The sequence below is a fragment of the Mustelus asterias genome, unplaced genomic scaffold, assembly GCF_964213995.1.
Source record: "Mustelus asterias unplaced genomic scaffold, sMusAst1.hap1.1 HAP1_SCAFFOLD_1988, whole genome shotgun sequence".
NCBI lineage: Eukaryota > Metazoa > Chordata > Chondrichthyes > Carcharhiniformes > Triakidae > Mustelus > Mustelus asterias.
The window spans coordinates 1-20000 of NW_027591933.1; the positions used below are offsets into that span (position 1 = coordinate 1).

The window sequence follows — 20000 nt, forward strand, 5'->3', positions numbered from 1 at the left end:
AGAAGGACTTGGACAGGTTAGGAGAGTGGACAAAGAAGTGGCAGATGGAACACAATGTGGAAAAGTGTGAGGTTATTCACTTTGGAAAGAGGAATGGAGGCAGAGACTATTTTCTAAATGGGGAAATGCTTCAGAAATCAGAAACACAAAGGGACTTGGGAATCCTTGTTCAAGATTCTCTTAAGGTTAACGCGCAGGTTCAGTCGGCAGTTAGGAAGGGAAATGCAATGTTAGCATTCATGTCGAGAGGGCTAGAATACAAGAGCAGGGATGGACTTCTGAGGCTGTATAAGGCTCTGGTCAGACCCCATTGGGAGTATTGTGAGCAGTTTTGGGCCCCGTATCTAAGGAAGGATGTGCTGGGCCTTGGAAAGGGTCCAGAGGAGGTTCACAAGAATGATCCCTGGAATGAAGAGCTTGTCGTATGAGGAACGGTTGAGGACTCTGGGTCTGTACTCGTTGGAGTTTAGAAGGATGAGGGGGGATCTTATTGAAACTTACAGGATACTGCGAGGCCTGGATAGAGTGGACGTGGAGAGGATGTTTCCACGAGTGGGAAAAACTAGAACCAGAGGCACAACCTCAGACTAAAGGGACGATCCTTTAAAACAGAGATGAGGAGGAATTTCTTCAGCCAGAAAGTGGTGAATCTGTGGAACTCTTTGCCGCAGAAGGCTGTGGAGGCCAGGTCATTGAGTGTCTTTAAGACAGAGATAGACAGGTTCTCGATTAATAAGGGGATCAGGGGTTATGGGGAAAAGGCAGGAGAATGGGGATGAGAAAAATATCAGCCATGATTGAATGGCGGAGCAGACTCGATGGGCCGAGTGGCCTCATTCTGATCCGATGTCTTATGGTCTTATCACACACTTGACCCACCCACCCTTTCCTTGCCACTCTCATTCTCACTCACTCTCTCCCTCACCCTTTCCTTCCCATTCACACTCTCTCACTCAACTTCACACACACTCTCATTCGCATTCACGCTCTCACTCACACACGTGCTCATTTGCACTCAGTTTCTCACTCACACACCCTCATTGTCCCTCGCGTTTCCTCACACGCACACATTCCCACTCACTCTCTCACACAGTGGGTCAAGCGGTTCAAGGCGATTCACCACCACCTTCTCAAGGCCAATAGATGCCGGTCTAGCCAGCGAGGCACAAATACCACAAATCGATTCAAACAATGACACACTCTTTCCATCCCACTCACTTCCTCACTCACACGCTCCCGTTCTTCTTCAACTTTCAACACACACCCTCTCATTCTTCCCCACTTTCTCATTCGCTCATTCTCACTCACATCCCCACTCACCAACTCTATAATTCCCTCTTTTTCCCACTCACACACTGTCAGAGGGTCAGTGCTGAGGGTGTGCCGCACTGTCAGAGGGTCAGTGCTGAGGGAGTGCCGCACTGTCAGAGGGTCAGTGCTGAGGGAGTGTCGCACTGTCAGAGGGTCAGTGCTGAGGGAGTGCCGCACTGTCAGAGGGTCAGTGCTGAGGGAGTGTCGCACTGTCAGAGGGTCAGTACTGAGGGAGTGTCGCACTGTCAGAGGGTCAGTGCTGAGGGAGTGCCGCACTGTCAGAGGGTCAGTGCTGAGGGAGTGCCGCACTGTCAGAGGGTCAGTGCTGAGGGAGTGCCGCACTGTCAGAGGGTCAGTGCTGAGGGAGTGCCGCACTGTCAGAGGGTCAGTACTGAGGGAGTGCTGCACTGTCAGAGGGTCAGTGCTGAGGGAGTGCCGCACTGTCAGAGGGTCAGTGCTGAGGGAGTGCCACACTGTCAGAGGGTCAGTGCTGAGGGAGTGCCGCACTGTCAGAGGGTCAGTGCTGAGGGAGTGCCGCACTGTCAGAGGGTCAGTGCTGAGGGAGTGCCGCACTGTCAGAGGGTCAGTGCTGAGGGAGTGCCACACTGTCAGAGGGTCAGTGCTGAGGGAGTGCCGCATTGTTGAACAGCACAATTAGATAAAATCATTTAATCCGTGGATTATCTATGTTTTCAATGTGAAGAAAAGCACGGATATCACTCTGATATTTTTGGGGCTTAACCTGCATTAACCTCTCTGTCTCTGTCTCTGTCTCTGTCTCTGTCTCTCTGTCTCTCTCTGTCTCTGTCTCTGTCTCTCTCTCTCTCTCTCTCTGTCTCTGTCTCTCTCTCTCGGCACGGTGGCACAGTGGTTGGCGCTGCTGCCTCACAGCGCCAGGGACCTGGGTTCGATTCCCGGCTTGGGTCACTGTCTGTGCGGAGTCTGCACATTCTCCCCGTGTCTGCGTGGGTTTCCTCCGGGTGCTGCGGTTTCCTCCCCGAACAGAGTGTGGCGACTAGGGGATTTTCACAGTAACTTCATTGCAGTGTTAATGTAAGCCGACTTGTGACACTAATAAATAAACTTTAGAAAGGTTCACCCTCTTATCCTTTCCGAGTATCCCTCTCCCCCTGTGTTTGACCCAGTGTTGGGCCCCGCACTGGCTCTGTGTCTGGGTGTCTGGTTCCCGGGTGTCTGGTTCCCGGGTGTCTGGTTCCCGGGTGTCTGGGTCCCGGGTGTCTGGGTCCCGGGTGTCTGGGTCCCGGGTGTCTGGGTCCCGGGTATCTGGATCCCGGGTGTCTGGGTGTCTGGGTCCCGGGTGTCTGGGTGTCTGGGTCCCGGGTGTCTGGGTCCCGGGTGTCTGGGTCCCGGGTGTCCGGGTGTCTGGGTCCCGGGTGTCTGGGTCCCGGGTGTCTGGGTGTCTGGGTCCCGGGTGTCTGGGTGTCTGGGTCCCGGGTGTCTGGGTGTCTGGGTCCCGGGTGTCTGGGTGTCTGGGTGTCTGGGTCCCGGGTGTCTGGGTCCCGGGTGTCCGGGTGTCTGGGTCCTGGGTGTCTGGGTCCCGGGTGTCTGGGTCCCGGATGTCTGGGTGTCTGGGTCCCGGGTGTCTGGGTCCCGGGTGTCTGGCTGTCTGGGTCCCAGGTGTCTGGGTCCTGGGTGTCTGGGTCCCGGGTGTCTGGGTCCCGGGTGTCTGGGTCCCAGGTGTCTGGGTCCCGGGTGTCTGGGTCCCGGGTGTCTGGGTCCCGGGTGTCTGGGTCCCGGGTGTCTGGGTCCCGGGTGTCTGGGTCCCGGGTGTCTGGGTCCCGGGTGTCTGGGTCCCGGGTGTCTGGGTCCCGGGTGTCTGGGTCCCGGGTGTCTGGGTCCCGGGTGTCTGGCTGTCTGGGTCCCGGGTGTCTGGGTCCGGGTGTCTGGGTTCTGGGTGTCTGGGTCCCAGGTGTCTGGCTGTCTGGGTGTCTGGATCCCGGGTGTCTGGGTGTCTGGGTCCCGGGTATCTGGGTCCCGGGTGTCTGGGTGTCCGGGTGTCTGGGTCCCGGGTGTCTGGGTCCCGGGTGTCTGGCTGTCTGGGTCCCGGGTGTCTGGGTCCGGGTGTCTGGGTTCTGGGTGTCTGGGTCCCAGGTGTCTGGCTGTCTGGGTGTCTGGATCCCGGGTGTCTGGGTGTCTGGGTCCTAGGTGTCTGGGTGTCTGGGTCCCGGGTGTCTGGGTGTCTGGGTCCCGGGTGTCTGGGTGTCTGGGTCCCGGGTGTCTGGGTGTCTGGGTCCCGGGTGTCTGGGTCCCGGGTGTCTGGATCCCGGGTGTCTGGGTGTCTGGATCCCGGGTGTCTGGGTGTCTGGGTCCCGGGTGTCTGGGTTCTGGGTGTCTGGATCCCAGGTGTCTGGGTGTCTGGATCCCGGGTGTCTGGATCCCGGGTGTCTGGGTCCCGGGTGTCTGGGTCCCGGGTGACTGGGTCCCGGGTGTCTGGGTCCCGGGTGTCTGGCTGTCTGGGTCCCGGGTGTCTGGGTCCGGGTGTCTGGGTTCTGGGTGTCTGGGTCCCAGGTGTCTGGCTGTCTGGGTGTCTGGGTGTCTGGGTCCCGGGTGTCTGGGTCCCGGGTGACTGGGTCCCGGGTGACTGGGTCGCGGGTGTCTGGGTCCCGGGTGTCTGGGTTCTGGGTGTCTGGGTCCCGGGTGTCTGGGTCCCGGGTGTCTGGGTGTCTGGGTCCCGGGTGTCTGGGTGTCTGGGTCCCGGGTGTCTGGGTGTCTGGGTCCCGGGTGTCTGGATCCCGGGTGTCTGTCTGTCTGGGAGTTACTCCCTCCTCTGTGGTTCCGGACTGACCCCCTCCTCCTCGGTTTTCCAGGGATTTTCTCGGTTGTCCTGGTTTCCCTGCTCTTCAATGTGTGGGACATTCGTGCCCTCCGCCTCCGCGATGGCTCCATCGGGATGTCCATTCAGAAGACGTACGAGCTAACCAAGTACCTGGAGAGGCAGCTGCAAGTCCTCAGCTTCAATTACGTAAGCACCAGCCTCAGGAGGTCTCACTCACCTCTCGCCGACCCCTGGCCGACCTGCTTGACCCTTCACTGACCCCATGCTCGACCCCCAACTTCCTGTCCCCAGTCCGCTCCTCCCTATGACCCCTAACCTGACCCCCTGTTACCCCCTTGACCCCGACATTGACCCTGCCCTGATGCCCCCACCTCGATATTCGAGCCCTCACTGAGCCTCAGCGAGCAGCTGACCCCTCGTTTCTCCTCTCCTGACCCCCTCATGACCTTCTGCGTGACCTCTCACCTTTCAGAATCCCGACAGTGCAGAAGGAGGCCATTCGGCCCATCGAGCCTGACTCACGATTCAACCCAGGCCCAATCCCCACAAGCCCATGCATCTACCCTGCGAATCCTCCCTGACACTAAGGGACAATTTAACATGGCCAATCCCCCTAACCTGCACATCTTTGGACACTAAGGGACAATTTAGCATGGCCAATCCACCTAACCTACACATCTTTGGACACTAAGGGACAATTTAGCACGGCCAATACCCCTAACCTACACATCTTTGGACACTAAGGGGCAATTTAGCATGGCCAATCCCCCTAACCTACACATCTTTGGACACTAAGGGACAATTTAGCACGGCCAATCCCCCTAACCTACACATCTTTGGACACTAAGGGACAATTTAGCATGGCCAATCCCCCTAACCTACACATCTTTGGACACTAAGGGGCAATTTAGCATGGCCAATCCCCCTAACCTACACATCTTTGGACACTAAGGGACAATTTAGCATGGCCAATCCACCTAACCTACACATCTTTGGACACTAAGGGGCAATTTAGCACGGCCAATCCCCCTAACCTACACATCTTTGGACACTAAGGGACAATTTAGCATGGCCAATCCCCCTAACCTACACATCTTTGGACACTAAGGGGCAATTTAGCATGGCCAATCCCCCTAACCTACACATCTTTGGACACTAAGGGGCAATTTAGCACGGCCAATCCACCTAACCTGCACATCTTTGGACACTAAGGGGCAATTTAGCACGGCCAATCCACCTAACCTGCACATCTTTGGACACTAAGGGACAATTTAGCACGGCCAATCCACCCTAACCTACACATCTTTGGACACTAAGGGACAATTTAGCATGGCCAATCCACCTAACCTGCACATCTTAGTGTCCAAAGATGTGCAGGTTAGGTGGATTGGCCATGCTAAATTGCCCCTTAGTGTCCTAAGATGTGCAGGTTAGGTGGATTGGCCATGCTAAATTGCCCCTTAGTGTCCAAAGTTATGAGGGTGTTGAGCTTCCCCCGCTGCCCTTCAGCCTGTCCTGTCTCCCCCGCTGCCCTTCAGCCTGTCCTGTCTCCCCCGCTGCCCTTCAGCCTGTCCTGTCTCCCCCATTGACCGTCTCTCTTTGCCCCCCATGCAGATGGACTACCTGGGACCCCCGTTCGATAACCCAGACTTTGACCCTCCACGGTTGAACCAGACGGAGGGCGTGCCCAGCGCCACGCTGGAGGTCAGTGTGTGGCGTAACCTGGATGACCAGCTGCGACTGATGGAGAACCTTCGGGCTTACGGCCTCCTGCTCCGGTGCCTGAGCGATGTGAACCGAGAGCTGGCCAGTCCCGCCCTGCGACGCACCTTCCAGCATTTCTGCACCAGTGTCCAGGGCCTGACCATCTCCATCGCCGGTCTGGTCACCTCGCTGGGCTACCCAGAACCCCCCACTCTGCCCCCTCCGCCGGGGACCCGGGCAAGGGGCGCCCCCTCCACTGACTTCCTCCGCAAGTTAGACCACTTCTGGCTGATGAGGGAGCTGGAGGGATGGCTGCTGCGATCAGCCAAAGACTTCAATCGTCTGAAGAAGCGTCTCGGGGGCCTGGTGAGCCGTCTGGACTATCGGGGATTGTGAATTTGGACCCTCGCTGGATGGTCCCACTGGCGTGCCGTTAACTAACACCCCACCCGACCTCACACACAACGCAAACATTCCTGGTTCCGCTGCCGAGTGCCCCCTCCCCCTCCCCGGAACCCTCAGTCTCAGTCACGACAACCTGGACCTGACGTCACTCAATACCCTGCAGGATAGGCAGAGGTGAAAGGTCACACGGTCTGAAAACCTCCCCAACCCATCGCCCTCTTCACCGCCCAAACCAAGATGCCACCAGTTAACATTTGAACGCCCACCACACGCAGGGCAGGTTGGCGAGTGTGCTAATGTGGTTGGCGTCACTTCAAGATGGCCGACTATTCGCAATGGTGGCCGAGCAGGGCTGTGGCGGGGGAGTATGAGGGGGTTCTTTTGTGAACCCCCTCACATCAGGAGTGGGGGAGAAAGATGGGCAGGAAGGGGCAAGATTGTCCTCCTCCTTTCCTGATCAGAGAGAGGTCAGATGCTGGAAGCCCAGAGTAGGCCCCGAATTAGGCCCCCAAGCCTGTCACCATGGCACCAAGAGTCAGAGGTCAATGATCCAGCAAAGAACGGGTGATGGGCCAAAGGTCAGGAGGCCTCCAAGACTTTAAGAATGGCTGAGGGACAAAACACCTTGGAAAAACGGGGTGGAGAGTAGGACAAAAACTGGCTAAAGTTGCCCCCAGCTACTCAGTGGAGAGAGGGGAAACCAGCCAGGGTTCCTGCTCCTGATCCCTGTCCAGTGATCCCTGGGTTAGAGAGAGAGGGGAAATCAGCCAGGGTTCCTGCTCCTGATCCCTGTCCAGTGATCCCTGGGTTAGAGAGAGAGGGGAAATCAGCCAGGGTTCCTGCTCCTGATCCCTGTCCAGTGATCCCTGGGATAGAGAGAGAGGGGAAATCAGCCAGGGTTCCTGCTCCCGATCCCTGTCCAGTGACCCCTGGGTTAGAGAGAGAGGGGAAATCAGCCAGGGTTCCTGCTCCCGATCCCTGTCCAGTGATCCCTGGGTTAGAGAGAGAGGGGAAATCAGCCAGGGTTCCTGCTCCTGATCACTGTCCAGTGATCCCTGGGTTAGAGAGAGAGAGAGAGGGAATCAGCCAGGGTTCCTGCTCCTGATCCCTGTCCAGTGATCCCTGGGTTAGAGAGAGAGAGAGGGGAAATCAGCCAGGGTTCCTGCTCCCGATCCCTGTCCAGTGATCCCTGGGTTAGAGAGAGAGAGGGGAAATCAGCCAGGGATCCTGCTCCCGATCCCTGTCCGGTGATCCCTGGGTTAGAGAGAGAGAGAGGGGAAATCAGCCAGGGTTCCTGCTCCTGATCCCTGTCCAGTGATCCCTGGGTTAGAGAGAGAGAGAGGGGAAATCAGCCAGGGTTCCTGCTCCTGATCCCTGTCCAGTGATCCCTGGGTTAGAGAGAGAGAGGAAATCAGCCAGGGGTCCTGCCCCTGATCCCTGTCCAGTGATCCCTGGGTTAGAGAGAGAGAGAGGGGAAATCAGCCAGGGTTCCTGCTCCTGATCCCTGTCCAGTGATCCCTGGGTTAGAGAGAGAGAGGGGAAATCAGCCAGGGTTCCTGCTCCTGATCCCTGTCCAGTGATCCCTGGGTTAGAGAGAGGGGGGAAATCAGCCAGGGTTCCTGCTCCTGATCCCTGTCCAGTGATCCCTGGGTTAGAGAGAGAGAGGAAATCAGCCAGGGTTCCTGCTCCTGATCACTGTCCAGTGATCCCTGGGTTAGAGAGAGAGGGGAAATCAGCCAGGGTTCCTGCTCCTGATCCCTGTCCAGTGACCCCTGGGTTAGAGAGAGAGGGGAAATCAGCCAGGGTTCCTGCTCCTGATCCCTGTCCAGTGATCCCTGGGTTAGAGAGAGAGAGGGGAAATCAGCCAGGGTTCCTGCTCCCGATCCCTGTCCAGTGATCCCTGGGTTAGAGAGAGAGGGGAAATCAGCCAGGGTTCCTGCTCCTGATCCCTGTCCAGTGATCCCTGGGTTAGAGAGAGGGGGAATCAGCCAGGGTTCCTGCTCCTGATCCCTGTCCAGTGATCCCAGGGTTAGAGAGAGGGGGAATCAGCCAGGGTTCCTGCTCCTGATCCCTGTCCAGTGATCCCTGGGTTAGAGAGAGAGGGGAAATCAGCCAGGGTTCCTGCTCCCGATCCCTGTCCAGTGATCCCTGGGTTAGAGAGAGAGAGGGGAAATCAGCCAGGGTTCCTGCTCCTGATCCCTGTCCAGTGATCCCAGGGTTAGAGAGAGGGGGAATCAGCCAGGGATCCTGCTCCTGATCCCTGTCCAGTGATCCCAGGGTTAGAGAGAGAGAGGGGAAATCAGCCAGGGATCCTGCTCCTGATCACTGTCCAGTGATCCCTGGGTTAGAGAGAGGGGAAATCAGCCAGGGATCCTGCTCCTGATCCCTGTCCAGTGATCCCTGGGTTAGAGAGAGGGGAAATCAGCCAGGGTTCCTGCTCCTGATCCCTGTCCAGTGATCCCTGGGTTAGAGAGAGAGGGGAAATCAGCCAGGGTTCCTGCTCCTGATCCCTGTCCAGTGATCCCTGGGTTAGAGAGAGAGGGGAAATCAGCCAGGGTTCCTGCTCCTGATCCCTGTCCAGTGATCCCTGGGTTAGAGAGAGAGGGGAAATCAGCCAGGGATCCTGCTCCTGATCCCTGTCCAGTGATCCCTGGGTTAGAGAGAGGGAGAATCAGCCAGGGATCCTGCTCCTGATCCCTGTCCAGTGATCCCTGGGTTAGAGAGAGGGAGAATCAGCCAGGGTTCCTGCTCCTGATCACTGTCCAGTGATCCCTGGGTTAGAGAGAGAGAGGAAATCAGCCAGGGTTCCTGCTCCTGATCACTGTCCAGTGATCCCTGGGTTAGAGAGAGAGAGAGGGGAAATCAGCCAGGGATCCTGCTCCCGATCCCTGTCCAGTGACCCCTGGGTTAGAGAGAGGGAGAATCAGCCAGGGTTCCTGCTCCTGATCCCTGTCCAGTGATCCCTGGGTTAGAGAGAGAGAGGGGAAATCAGCCAGCGTTCCTGCTCCTGATCCCTGTCCAGTGATCCCTGGGTTAGAGAGAGAGAGGGGAAATCAGCCAGCGTTCCTGCTCCTGATCACTGTCCAGTGATCCCTGGGTTAGAGAGAGAGAGAGGGGAAATCAGCCAGGGTTCCTGCTCCTGATCCCTGTCCAGTGATCCGAGGGGAAATCAGCCAGGGTTCCTGCTCCTGATCCCTGTCCAGTGATCCCTGGGTTAGAGAGAGAGGGGAAATCAGCCAGGGTTCCTGCTCCTGATCCCTGTCCAGTGATCCCTGGGTTAGAGAGAGGGAGAATCAGCCAGGGTTCCTGCTCCTGATCCCTGTCCAGTGATCCCTGGGTTAGAGAGAGAGAGGGGAAATCAGCCAGGGTTCCTGCTCCCGATCCCTGTCCAGTGATCCCTGGGTTAGAGAGAGAGGGGAAATCAGCCAGGGTTCCTGCTCCTGATCCCTGTCCAGTGATCCCTGGGTTAGAGAGAGAGGGGAAATCAGCCAGGGTTCCTGCTTCTGATCCCTGTCCAGTGATCCCTGGGATAGAGAGAGAGGGGAAATCAGCCAGGGTTCCTGCTCCTGATCCCTGTCCAGTGATCCCTGGGTTAGAGAGAGAGGGGAAATCAGCCAGGGTTCCTGCTCCTGATCCCTGTCCAGTGATCCCTGGGTTAGAGAGAGAGGGGAAATCAGCCAGGGTTCCTGCTCCTGATCCCTGTCCAGTGATCCCTGGGTTAGAGAGAGAGAGAGGGGAAATCAGCCAGGGTTCCTGCTCCCGATCCCTGTCCAGTGATCCCTGGGTTAGAGAGAGAGAGAGGGGAAATCAGCCAGGGTTCCTGCTCCCGATCCCTGTCCAGTGATCCCTGGGTTAGAGAGAGAGAGGAAATCAGCCAGGGTTCCTGCTCCTGATCCCTGTCCAGTGATCCCTGGGTTAGAGAGAGAGGGGAAATCAGCCAGGGTTCCTGCTCCCGATCCCTGTCCAGTGACCCCTGGGTTAGAGAGAGAGAGAGAGGGGAAATCAGCCAGGGTTCCTGCTCCTGATCACTGTCCAGTGATCCCTGGGTTAGAGAGAGAGAGCGAGGGGAAATCAGCCAGGGTTCCTGTTCCTGATCCCTGTCCAGTGACCCCTGGGTTAGAGAGAGGGGGGAAATCAGCCAGGGTTCCTGCTCCTGATCACTGTCCAGTGATCCCTGGGTTAGAGAGAGAGGGGAAATCAGCCAGGGTTCCTGCTCCTGATCACTGTCCAGTGATCCCTGGGTTAGAGAGAGAGGGGAAATCAGCCAGGGTTCCTGCTCCTGATCCCTGTCCAGTGACCCCTGGGTTAGAGAGAGAGGGGAAATCAGCCAGGGTTCCTGCTCCCGATCACTGTCCAGTGATCCCTGGGTTAGAGAGAGAGGGGAAATCAGCCAGGGTTCCTGATCCTGATCACTGAGGTATTGGACACAAGACTCTCCAACTCTACCACATTGTCACCAAACTAATTAATATTTATTTATTCAAGATGTTATTTAATTTATTTATTAAAAAGAATTCTTCTAACGAGTCATCATCAATAAAGGTGCTATTTTCAAAACTTAGCTGCAGTGTCCTGGATTCTCTGAATTAGTATTTCCTGCGTGAGCAATTCGGAACAGGAGGAGGCCCCATTCAGCCCCTTCTCCAGCCTGTTACACAGGAACAGGAGGAGGCCCCATTCAGCCCCTTCTCCAGCCTGTTACACAGGAACAGGAGGAGGCCATTCAGCCCCTTCTCCAGCCTGTTACACAGGAACAGGAGGAGGCCCCATTCAGCCCCTTCTCCAGCCTGTTACACAGGAACAGGAGGAGGCCCCATTCAGCCCCTTCTCCAGCCTGTTACACAGGAACAGGAGGAGGCCCCATTCAGCCCCTTCTCCAGCCTGTTACACAGGAAAAGGAGGAGACCCCATTCAGCCCCTTCTCCAGCCTGTTACACAGGAACAGGAGGAGGCCCCATTCAGCCCCTTCTCCAGCCTGTTACACAGGAACAGGAGGAGGCCATTCAGCCCCTACTCCAGCCTGTTACACAGGAACAGGAGGAGGACCCATTCAGCCCCTTCTCCAGCCTGTTACACAGGAACAGGAGGAGGCCCCATTCAGCCCCTTCTCCAGCCTGTTACACAGGAACAGGAGGAGGCCATTCAGCCCCTTCTCCAGCCTGTTACACAGGAACAGGAGGAGGCCCCATTCAGCCCCTTCTCCAGCCTGTTACACAGGAACAGGAGGAGGCCCCATTCAGCCCCTTCTCCAGCCTGTTACACAGGAACAGGAGGAGGCCCCATTCAGCCCCTTCTCCAGCCTGTTACACAGGAACAGGAGGAGGCCCCATTCAGCCCCTTCTCCAGCCTGTTACACAGGAACAGGAGGAGGCCCCATTCAGCCCCTTCTCCAGCCTGTTACACAGGAACAGGAGGAGGCCCCATTCAGCCCCTTCTCCAGCCTGTTACACAGGAACAGGAGGAGGCCATTCAGCCCCTTCTCCAGCCTGTTACACAGGAACAGGAGGAGGCCCCATTCAGCCCCTTCTCCAGCCTGTTACACAGGAACAGGAGAAGGCCCCATTCAGCCCCTTCTCCAGCCTGTTACACAGGAACAGGAGGAGGCCCCATTCAGCTCCTTTTCCAACCTGTTACACAGGAACAGGAGGAGGCCCCATTCAGCCCCTTCTCCAGCCTGTTACACAGGAACAGGAGGAGGCCATTCAGCCCCTTCTCCAGCCTGTTACACAGGAACAGGAGGAGGCCCCATTCAGCCCCTTCTCCAGCCTGTTACACAGGAACAGGAGGAGGCCCCATTCAGCCCCTTCTCCAGCCTGTTACACAGGAACAGGAGGAGGCCCCATTCAGCCCCTTCTCCAGCCTGTTACACAGGAACAGGAGGAGGCCCCATTCAGCCCCTTCTCCAGCCTGTTACACAGGAACAGGAGGAGGCCCCATTCAGCCCCTTCTCCAGCCTGTTACACAGGAACAGGAGGAGGCCCCATTCAGCCCCTTCTCCAGCCTGTTACACAGGAACAGGAGGAGGCAATTCAGCCCCTTCTCCAGCCTGTTACACAGGAACAGGAGGAGGCCATTCAGCCCCTTCTCCAGCCTGTTACCCAGGAACAGGAGGAGGCCATTCAGCCCCTTCTCCAGCCTGTTACACAGGAACAGGAAGAGGCCCCATTCAGCCCCTTCTCCAGCCTGTTACACAGGAACAGGAGGAGGCCCCATTCAGCCCCTTCTCCAGCCTGTTACCCAGGAACAGGAGGAGGCCATTCAGCCCCTTCTCCAGCCTGTTACACAGGAACAGGAGGAGGCCCCATTCCGCCCCTTCTCCAGCCTGTTACACAGGAACAGGAGGAGGCCATTCAGCCCCTTCTCCAGCCTGTTACACAGGATCAGGAGGAGGCCATTCCGCCCCTTCTCCAGCCTGTTACCCAGGAACAGGAGGAGGGCCCATTCAGCCCCTTCTCCAGCCTGTTACACAGGAACAGGAGGAGGCCCCATTCAGCCCCTTCTCCAGCCTGTTACACAGGAACAGGATGAGGCCCCATTCAGCCCCTCCTCCAGCCTGTTACACAGGAACAGGAGGAGGCCATTCCGCCCCTTCTCCAGCCTGTTACACAGGAACAGGAGGAGGCCATTCAGCCCCTTCTCCAGCCTGTTACACAGGAACAGGAGGAGGCCCCATTCAGCCCCATCTCCAGCCTGTTACCCAGGAACAGGAGGAGGGCCCATTCAGCCCCTTCTCCAGCCTGTTACACAGGAACAGGAGGAGGCCCCATTCCGCCCCTTCTCCAGCCTGTTACACAGGAACAGGAGGAGGGCCCATTCAGCCCCTTCTCCAGCCTGTTACACAGGAACAGGAGGAGGCCCCATTCCGCCCCTTCTCCAGCCTGTTACACAGGAACAGGAGGAGGCCCCATTCAGCCCCTTCTCCAGCCTGTTACACAGGAACAGGAGGAGGCCATTCAGCCCCTTCTCCAGCCTGTTACACAGGAACAGGAGGAGGCCATTCAGCACCTTCTCCAGCCTGTTACACAGGAACAGGAGGAGGCCATTCAGCCCCTTCTCCAGCCTGTTACACAGGAACAGGAGGAGGGCATGAAGCAACTTTCAGAGGGAGAGAGAGGGGGTGACAGACTGAGAGAGTCAGAAATATAGAGATACAGAGTCAAAGACAGACACACACAGGATGTGAGAGGGACTGATTTATTATTGTCACGTGTACTGGGATACAGGGAAAAGTATTGTTTCTTGCACCTATACAGACAAAGCATACCGTTCATAGAGAAGGAAAGGAGAGGGTGCAGAATGTAGTGTTACAGTCATAGCTAGGGTGTAGAGAAAGATCAACTTAATGCGAGGTCGGTCCATTCAAAAGTCTGACGGCAGCAGGGAAGAAGCTGTTCTTGAGTCGGTCGGTCCGTGACCTCAGACTTTTGTATCTTTTTCCCGACGGAAGAAGGTGGAAGAGAGAATGTCCGGGGTGCGTGGGGTCCTTGATTATGCTGGTTGCTTTTCCCGAGGCAGCGGGAAGTGTAGACAGAGTCAATGGATGGGAGGCTGGTTTGAGTGATGGATTGGGCTTCATTCACAACCCTTTGTAGTTCCTTGCGGTCTTGGGCAGAGCAGGAGCCAGACCAAGCTGTGATACAACCAGAAAGAATGCTTTCTATGGGGCATCTGTAAAAGTTGGTGAGAGTCGTAGCTGACATGCCAAATTTCCTTAGCCTCCTGAGAAAGTAGAGGCGTTGGTGGGCTTTCTTAACTATAGTGTCGGCGTGGGGGGGACCAGGACAGGTTGTTGGTGATCTGGACACCTAAAAACTTGAAGCTCTCGACCCTTTCTACTTCATCCCCGTTGCTGTAGACTGGGGCATGTTCTCCTTTACGCTTCCTGAAGTCGATGAGTGTGAGAGAGAATCAGAGAAAGAGACACTGTTTTAAAATTTATTTATTAGTCACGTGTAAGTTTACATTAACACTGCAGTGAAGTTACGGTGAAAAAACCCCTAGTCGCCACACTCTGGCGCCTGTTCGGGTACACTAAGGGGCAATTTAGCATGGCCAATCCACCGAACCTGCACATCTTTAGACACTAAGGGGCAATTTAGCACGGCCAATCCCCCGAACCTACACATCTTTAGACACTAAGGGGCAATTTAGCATGGCCAATCCCCCGAACCTACACATCTTTAGACACTAAGGGGCAATTTAGCATGGCCAATCCCCCGAACCTACACATCTTTGGACACTAAGGGGCAATTTAGCATGGCCAATCCACCTAACCTGCACATCTTTAGACACTAAGGGGCAATTTAGCATGGCCAATCCACCTAACCTGCACATCTTTAGACACGAAGGGGCAATTTAGCATGGCCAATCCACCTAACCTACACATCTTTGGACACTAAGGGACAATTTAGCATGGCCAATCCCCCTACCCTACACATCTTTGGACACTAAGGGGCAATTTAGCTTGGCCAATCCCCCTAACCTACACATCTTTGGACACTAAGGGACAATTTAGCATTGCCAATCCACCGAACCTGCACATCTTTGGACACTAAGGGACAATTTAGCATGGCCAATCCACCTAACCTTCGCATTTTTGGACACTAAGGGGCAATTTAGCATGGCCAATCCACCTAACCTGCACATCTTTGGACACTAAGGGACAATTTAGCATGGCCAATCCCCCTAACCTACACATCTTTGGACACTAAGGGGCAATTTAGCATGGCCAATCCACCTAACCTGCACATCTTTGGACACTAAGGGACAATTTAGCATGGCCAATCCCCCTAACCTACACATCTTTGGACACTAAGGGGCAATTTAGCATGGCCAATCCACCTAACCTACACATCTTTGGACACTAAGGGGCAATTTAGCATGGCCAATCCACCGAACCTGCACATCTTTGGACACTAAGGGACAATTTAGCATGGCCAATCCACCTAACCTGCACATCTTTGGACACTAAGGGGCAATTTAGCATGGCCAATCCCCCTAACCTACACATCTTTGGACACTAAGGGGCAATTTAGCATGGCCAATCCCCCTAACCTACACATCTTTGGACACTAAGGGGCAATTTAGCATGGCTAATCCACCTAACCTGCACATCTTTGGACACTAAGGGACAATTTAGCATGGCCAATCCACCTAACCCGCACACCTTTGGACACTAAGGGACAATTTAGCATGGCCAATCCCCCTAACCTACACATCTTTGGATGCTAAGGGACAATTTAGCATGGCCAATCCCCCTACCCTACACATCTTTGGACACTAAGGGACAATTTAGCATGGCCAATCCACCTAACCTGCACATCTTTGGACACTAAGGGGCAATTTAGCATGGCCAATCCACCTAACCTGCACATCTTTGGATGCTAAGGGACAATTTAGCATGGCCAATCCCCCTAACCTACACATCTTTGGACACTAAGGGGCAATTTAGCATGGCCAATCCACCTAACCTGCACATCTTTGGACACTAAGGGACAATTTAGCATGGCCAATCCCCCTAACCTACACATCTTTGGACACTAAGGGGCAATTTAGCATGGCCAATCCACCTAACCTACACATCTTGGGACACTAAGGGACAATTTAGCATGGCCAATCCCCCATAACCTACACATCTTTGGACACTAAGGGGCAATTTAGCATGGCCAATCCACTAACCTACACATCTTTTGAACTGTGGGAGGAAACTGGAGAACCTGGAGGAAACCCACGCAGACATGGGGAGAAGGTGCAGACTCCGCACAGACAGTGACCCGAGCGTTGTGAGGCAGCAGTTCTAAGCACTGTGCCACCGTGTTAGAGTGAGAAAGACACAGAGAGAGAGAGCGAGAGAGACACGAAGAGAGAATAGATGAAAAGAGAATGGTGACAGACAGGTCCAGCTGAGTGGGCCAGCTGTCTGTACGTCTGCCACATCCCCTTGCTAATGACCAACATTGATAAAAGGGGCGAAGTTACAAACAGCTGATACTTTTGAAGGATTTTGCGGTGTCCACAAACTCCCGTCTCGACAGCTGCCAAGAGATGTTACACATCGTCAGGGCCTGTGGGCGAGAGACACCTATCGCTGTCCCTCAACCTCCCACAGACACAGCATTCCCCATTCAAACAACCATTCACCCCATATCACCCCACAGACCCAGATACTGAGGGAGTGCCGCATTGTCAGAGGGTCAGTACTGAGGGAGTGTCGCACTGTCAGAGGGTCAGTGCTGAGGCAGTGCCGCACTGTCAGAGGGTCAGTGCTGAGGGAGTGCCGCACTGTCAGAGGGTCAGTGCTGAGGCAGTGCCGCACTGTCAGAGGGTCAGTGCTGAGGGAGTGCCGCACTGTCAGAGGGTCAGTGCTGAGGGAGTGCCGCACTGTCAGAGGGTCAGTGCTGAGGGAGTGCCGCACTGTCAGAGGGTCAGTGCTGAGGGAGTGCCGCACTGTCAGAGGGTCAGTGCTGAGGGAGTGCCGCACTGTCAGAGGGTCAGTGCTGAGGGAGTGCCGCACTGTCAGAGTGTCAGTGCTGAGGGAGTGCCGCACTGTCAGAGGGTCAGTGCTGAGGGAGTGCCGCACTGTCAGAGGGTCAGTGCTGAGGGAGTACCGCACTGTCAGATGGTCAGTGCTGAGGGAGTGCTGCACTGTCAGAGGGTCAGTACTGAGGGAGTGCCGCACTGTCAGAGGGTCAGTACTGAGGGAGTGCCGCACTGTCAGAGGGTCAGTACTGAGGGAGTGCCGCACTGTCAGAGGTCAGGACTGAGGGAATGAAGAGTGAGCTTTACTCTGTATCTAACCCCGTGCTGTACCAGTCCTGGGAGTGTTTGATGGGGGACAGTGTAGAGGGAGCTTTACTCTGTATCTAACCCCGTGCTGTACCAGTCCTGGGAGTGTTTGATGGGGACAGTGTAGAGGGAGCTTTACTCTGTTTCTAACCCCGTGCTGTACCTGTCCTGGGAGTGTTTGATGGGGACAGTGTAGAGGGAGCTTTACTCTGTATCTAACCCCGTGCTGTACCTGTCCTGGGAGTGTTTGATGGGGACAGTGTAGAGGGAGCTTTACTCTGTATCTAACCCTGTGCTGTACCTGTCCTGGGAGTGTTTGATGGGGGACAGTGTAGAGGGAGCTTTACTCTGTATCTAACCCCGTGCTGTACCTGTCCTGGGAGTGTTTGATGGGCATGATGTGGAGATGCCGGCGTTGGACTGAGGTGGGCACAGTAAGAAGTCTCACAACACCAGGTTAAAGTCCAACAGGTTTATTTGGTATCACGGGCTTTCGGAGCGCTGCTCCTTCATCAGGTGAGTGAGGAGTTGGGTTCACAAACAGGGCATATATAGACACAAACTCAATTTACAAAATAATGTTTGGTATGCGAGTCAAAGAACAAAAGAACAAAGAACAATACAGCACAGGAACAGGCCCTTCGGCCCTCCAAGCCCGTGCCGCTCCCTGGTCCAAACTCGACCATTCTTTTGTATCCCTCCATTCCCACTCCGTTCATGTGGCTATCTAGATAAGTCTTAAACGTTCCCAGTGTGTCCGCCTCCACCACCTTGCCTGGCAGCGCATTCCAGGCCCCCACCACCCTCTGTGTAAAATATGTCCTTCTGATATCTGTGTTAAACTTCCCCCGCTTCACCTTGAACCTATGACCCCTCGTGAACGTCACCACCGACCCGGGGAAAAGCTTCCCACCGTTCACCCTATCTATGCCTTTCATAATTTTATACACCTCTATTAAGTCTCCCCTCATCCTCCGTCTTTCCGGGGAGAACAACCCCAGTTTACCCAATCTCTCCTCATAACCAAGCCCCTCCATACCAGGCAACATCCTGGTAAACCTCCTCTGCACTCTCTCCAAAGCCTCCACGTCCTTCTGGTAGTGTGGCGACCAGAACTAGGCGCAGTATTCCAAATGCGGCCGAACCAACGTTCTGTACAACTGCAACATCAGACCCCAACTTTTATACTCTATGCCCCGTCCTATAAAGGCAAGCATGCCATATGCCTTCTTCACCACCTTCTCCACCTGTGACGTCACCTTCAAGGATCTGTGGACTTGCACACCCAGGTCCCTCTGCGTATCTACACCCTTTATGGTTCTGCCATTTATCGTATAGCTCCTCCCTACATTAGTTCTACCAAAATGCATCACTTCGCATTTATCAGGATTGAACTCCATCTGCCATTTCTTTGCCCAAATTTCCAGCCTATCTATATCCTTCTGTAGCCTCTGACAATGCTCCTCACTATCTGCAAGTCCTGCCAGTTTTGTGTCGTCCGCAAACTTACTGATCACCCCAGTTACACCTTCTTCCAGATCATTTATATAAATCACAAACAGCAGAGGTCCCAATACAGAGCCCTGCGGAACACCACTAGTCACAGGCCTCCAGCCGGAAAAAGACCCTTCCACTACCACTCTCTGTCTTCTGTGACCAAGCCAGTTCTCCACCCATCTAGCCACCTCCCCTTTATCCCATGAGATCCAACCTTTTTCACCAGCCTACCATGAGGGACTTTGTCAAACGCTTTACTAAAGTCCATATAGACGACATCCACGGCCCTTCCCTCGTCAACCATTCTGGTCACTTCTTCAAAAAACTACACCAGGTTAGTGAGGCATGACCTCCCTCTCACAAAACCATGCTGACTATCGTTAATGAGTTTATTCCTTTCTAAATGCGCATACATCCTATCTCTAAGAATCTTCTCCAACAACTTCCCCACCACGGACGTCAAGCTCACCGGCCTATAATTACCTGGGTTATCCTTCCTACCCTTCTTAAATAACGGGACCACATTGGCTATCCTCCAATCCTCTGGGACCTCACCTGTGTCCAGTGACGAGACAAAGATTTGCGTCAGAGGCCCAGCGATTTCATCTCTCGTCTCCCTGAGCAGCCTTGGATAGATTCCATCAGGCCCTGGGGATTTGTCAGTCTTTATATTCTCTAACAAACCTAACACTTCCTCCCTTGTAATGGAGATTTTCTCCAACGGTTCAACACTCCCCTCCGAGACACTCCCAGTCAACACATCCCTCTCCTTTGTGAATACCGACGCAAAGTATTCATTTAGGATCTCCCCTACTTCTTTGGGCTCCAAGCATAATTCCCCACTTTTGTCCCTGAGAGGTCCGATTTTTCTTTACAGGTCTTTACAGGTAATCAAGTCTTTAAGGTACAGACAACGTGAGTGGAGAGAGGGTTAGCACAGGTTAAAGAGATGTGTATTGTCTCCAGCCAGGACAGTTAGTGAGATTTTGCAAGCCCAGGCAAGTTGTGGGGGTTACGGATAGTGTGACATGAACCCAATATCCCGGTTTAGGCCGTCCTCATGTGTGCGGAACTTGGCTATCAGTTTCTGCTCAGCGACTCTGCGCTGTCGTGTGTCGTGAAGGCCGCCTTGGAGAACGCTTACCTGAATATCAGAGGCCGAATGCCCGTGACCGCTGAAGTGTTCCCCCACAGGAAGAGAACAGTCTTGCCTGGTGATTGTCGAGCGGTGTTCATTCATCCGTTGTCGTAGCGTCTGCATAGTTTCCCCAATGTACCATGCCTCGGGACATCCTTTCCTGCAGCGTATCAGGTAGACAATGTTGGCCGAGTTGCAAGAGTATGTCCCGTGTATCTGGTGGATGGTGTTCCCACGTGAGATGATGGCATCCGTGTCGATGATCCGGCACGTCTTGCAGAGGTTGCTGTGGCAGGGTTGTGTGGTGTCGTGGTCACTGTTCTCCTGAAGGCTGGGTAGTTTGCTGCGAACAATGGTCTGTTT

At 54.9% G+C, this 20000-nt stretch overlaps 1 protein-coding gene across 1 annotated transcript; it reads left to right on the forward strand.

The window, feature by feature from the left end:
* Positions 1 to 4139: 4139 nt before the first annotated feature.
* On the forward strand, positions 4140 to 6208 carry LOC144489077 (cardiotrophin-like cytokine factor 1; the record flags this gene model as incomplete). The annotated part of the gene is made up of 2 exons (XM_078207026.1): positions 4140 to 4294; positions 5723 to 6208. Coding segments are annotated over 2 exons (641 nt in total), but the record flags the coding sequence as incomplete, so codon positions are not given.
* Between the last annotated feature and the right edge of the window lie 13792 nt (positions 6209 to 20000).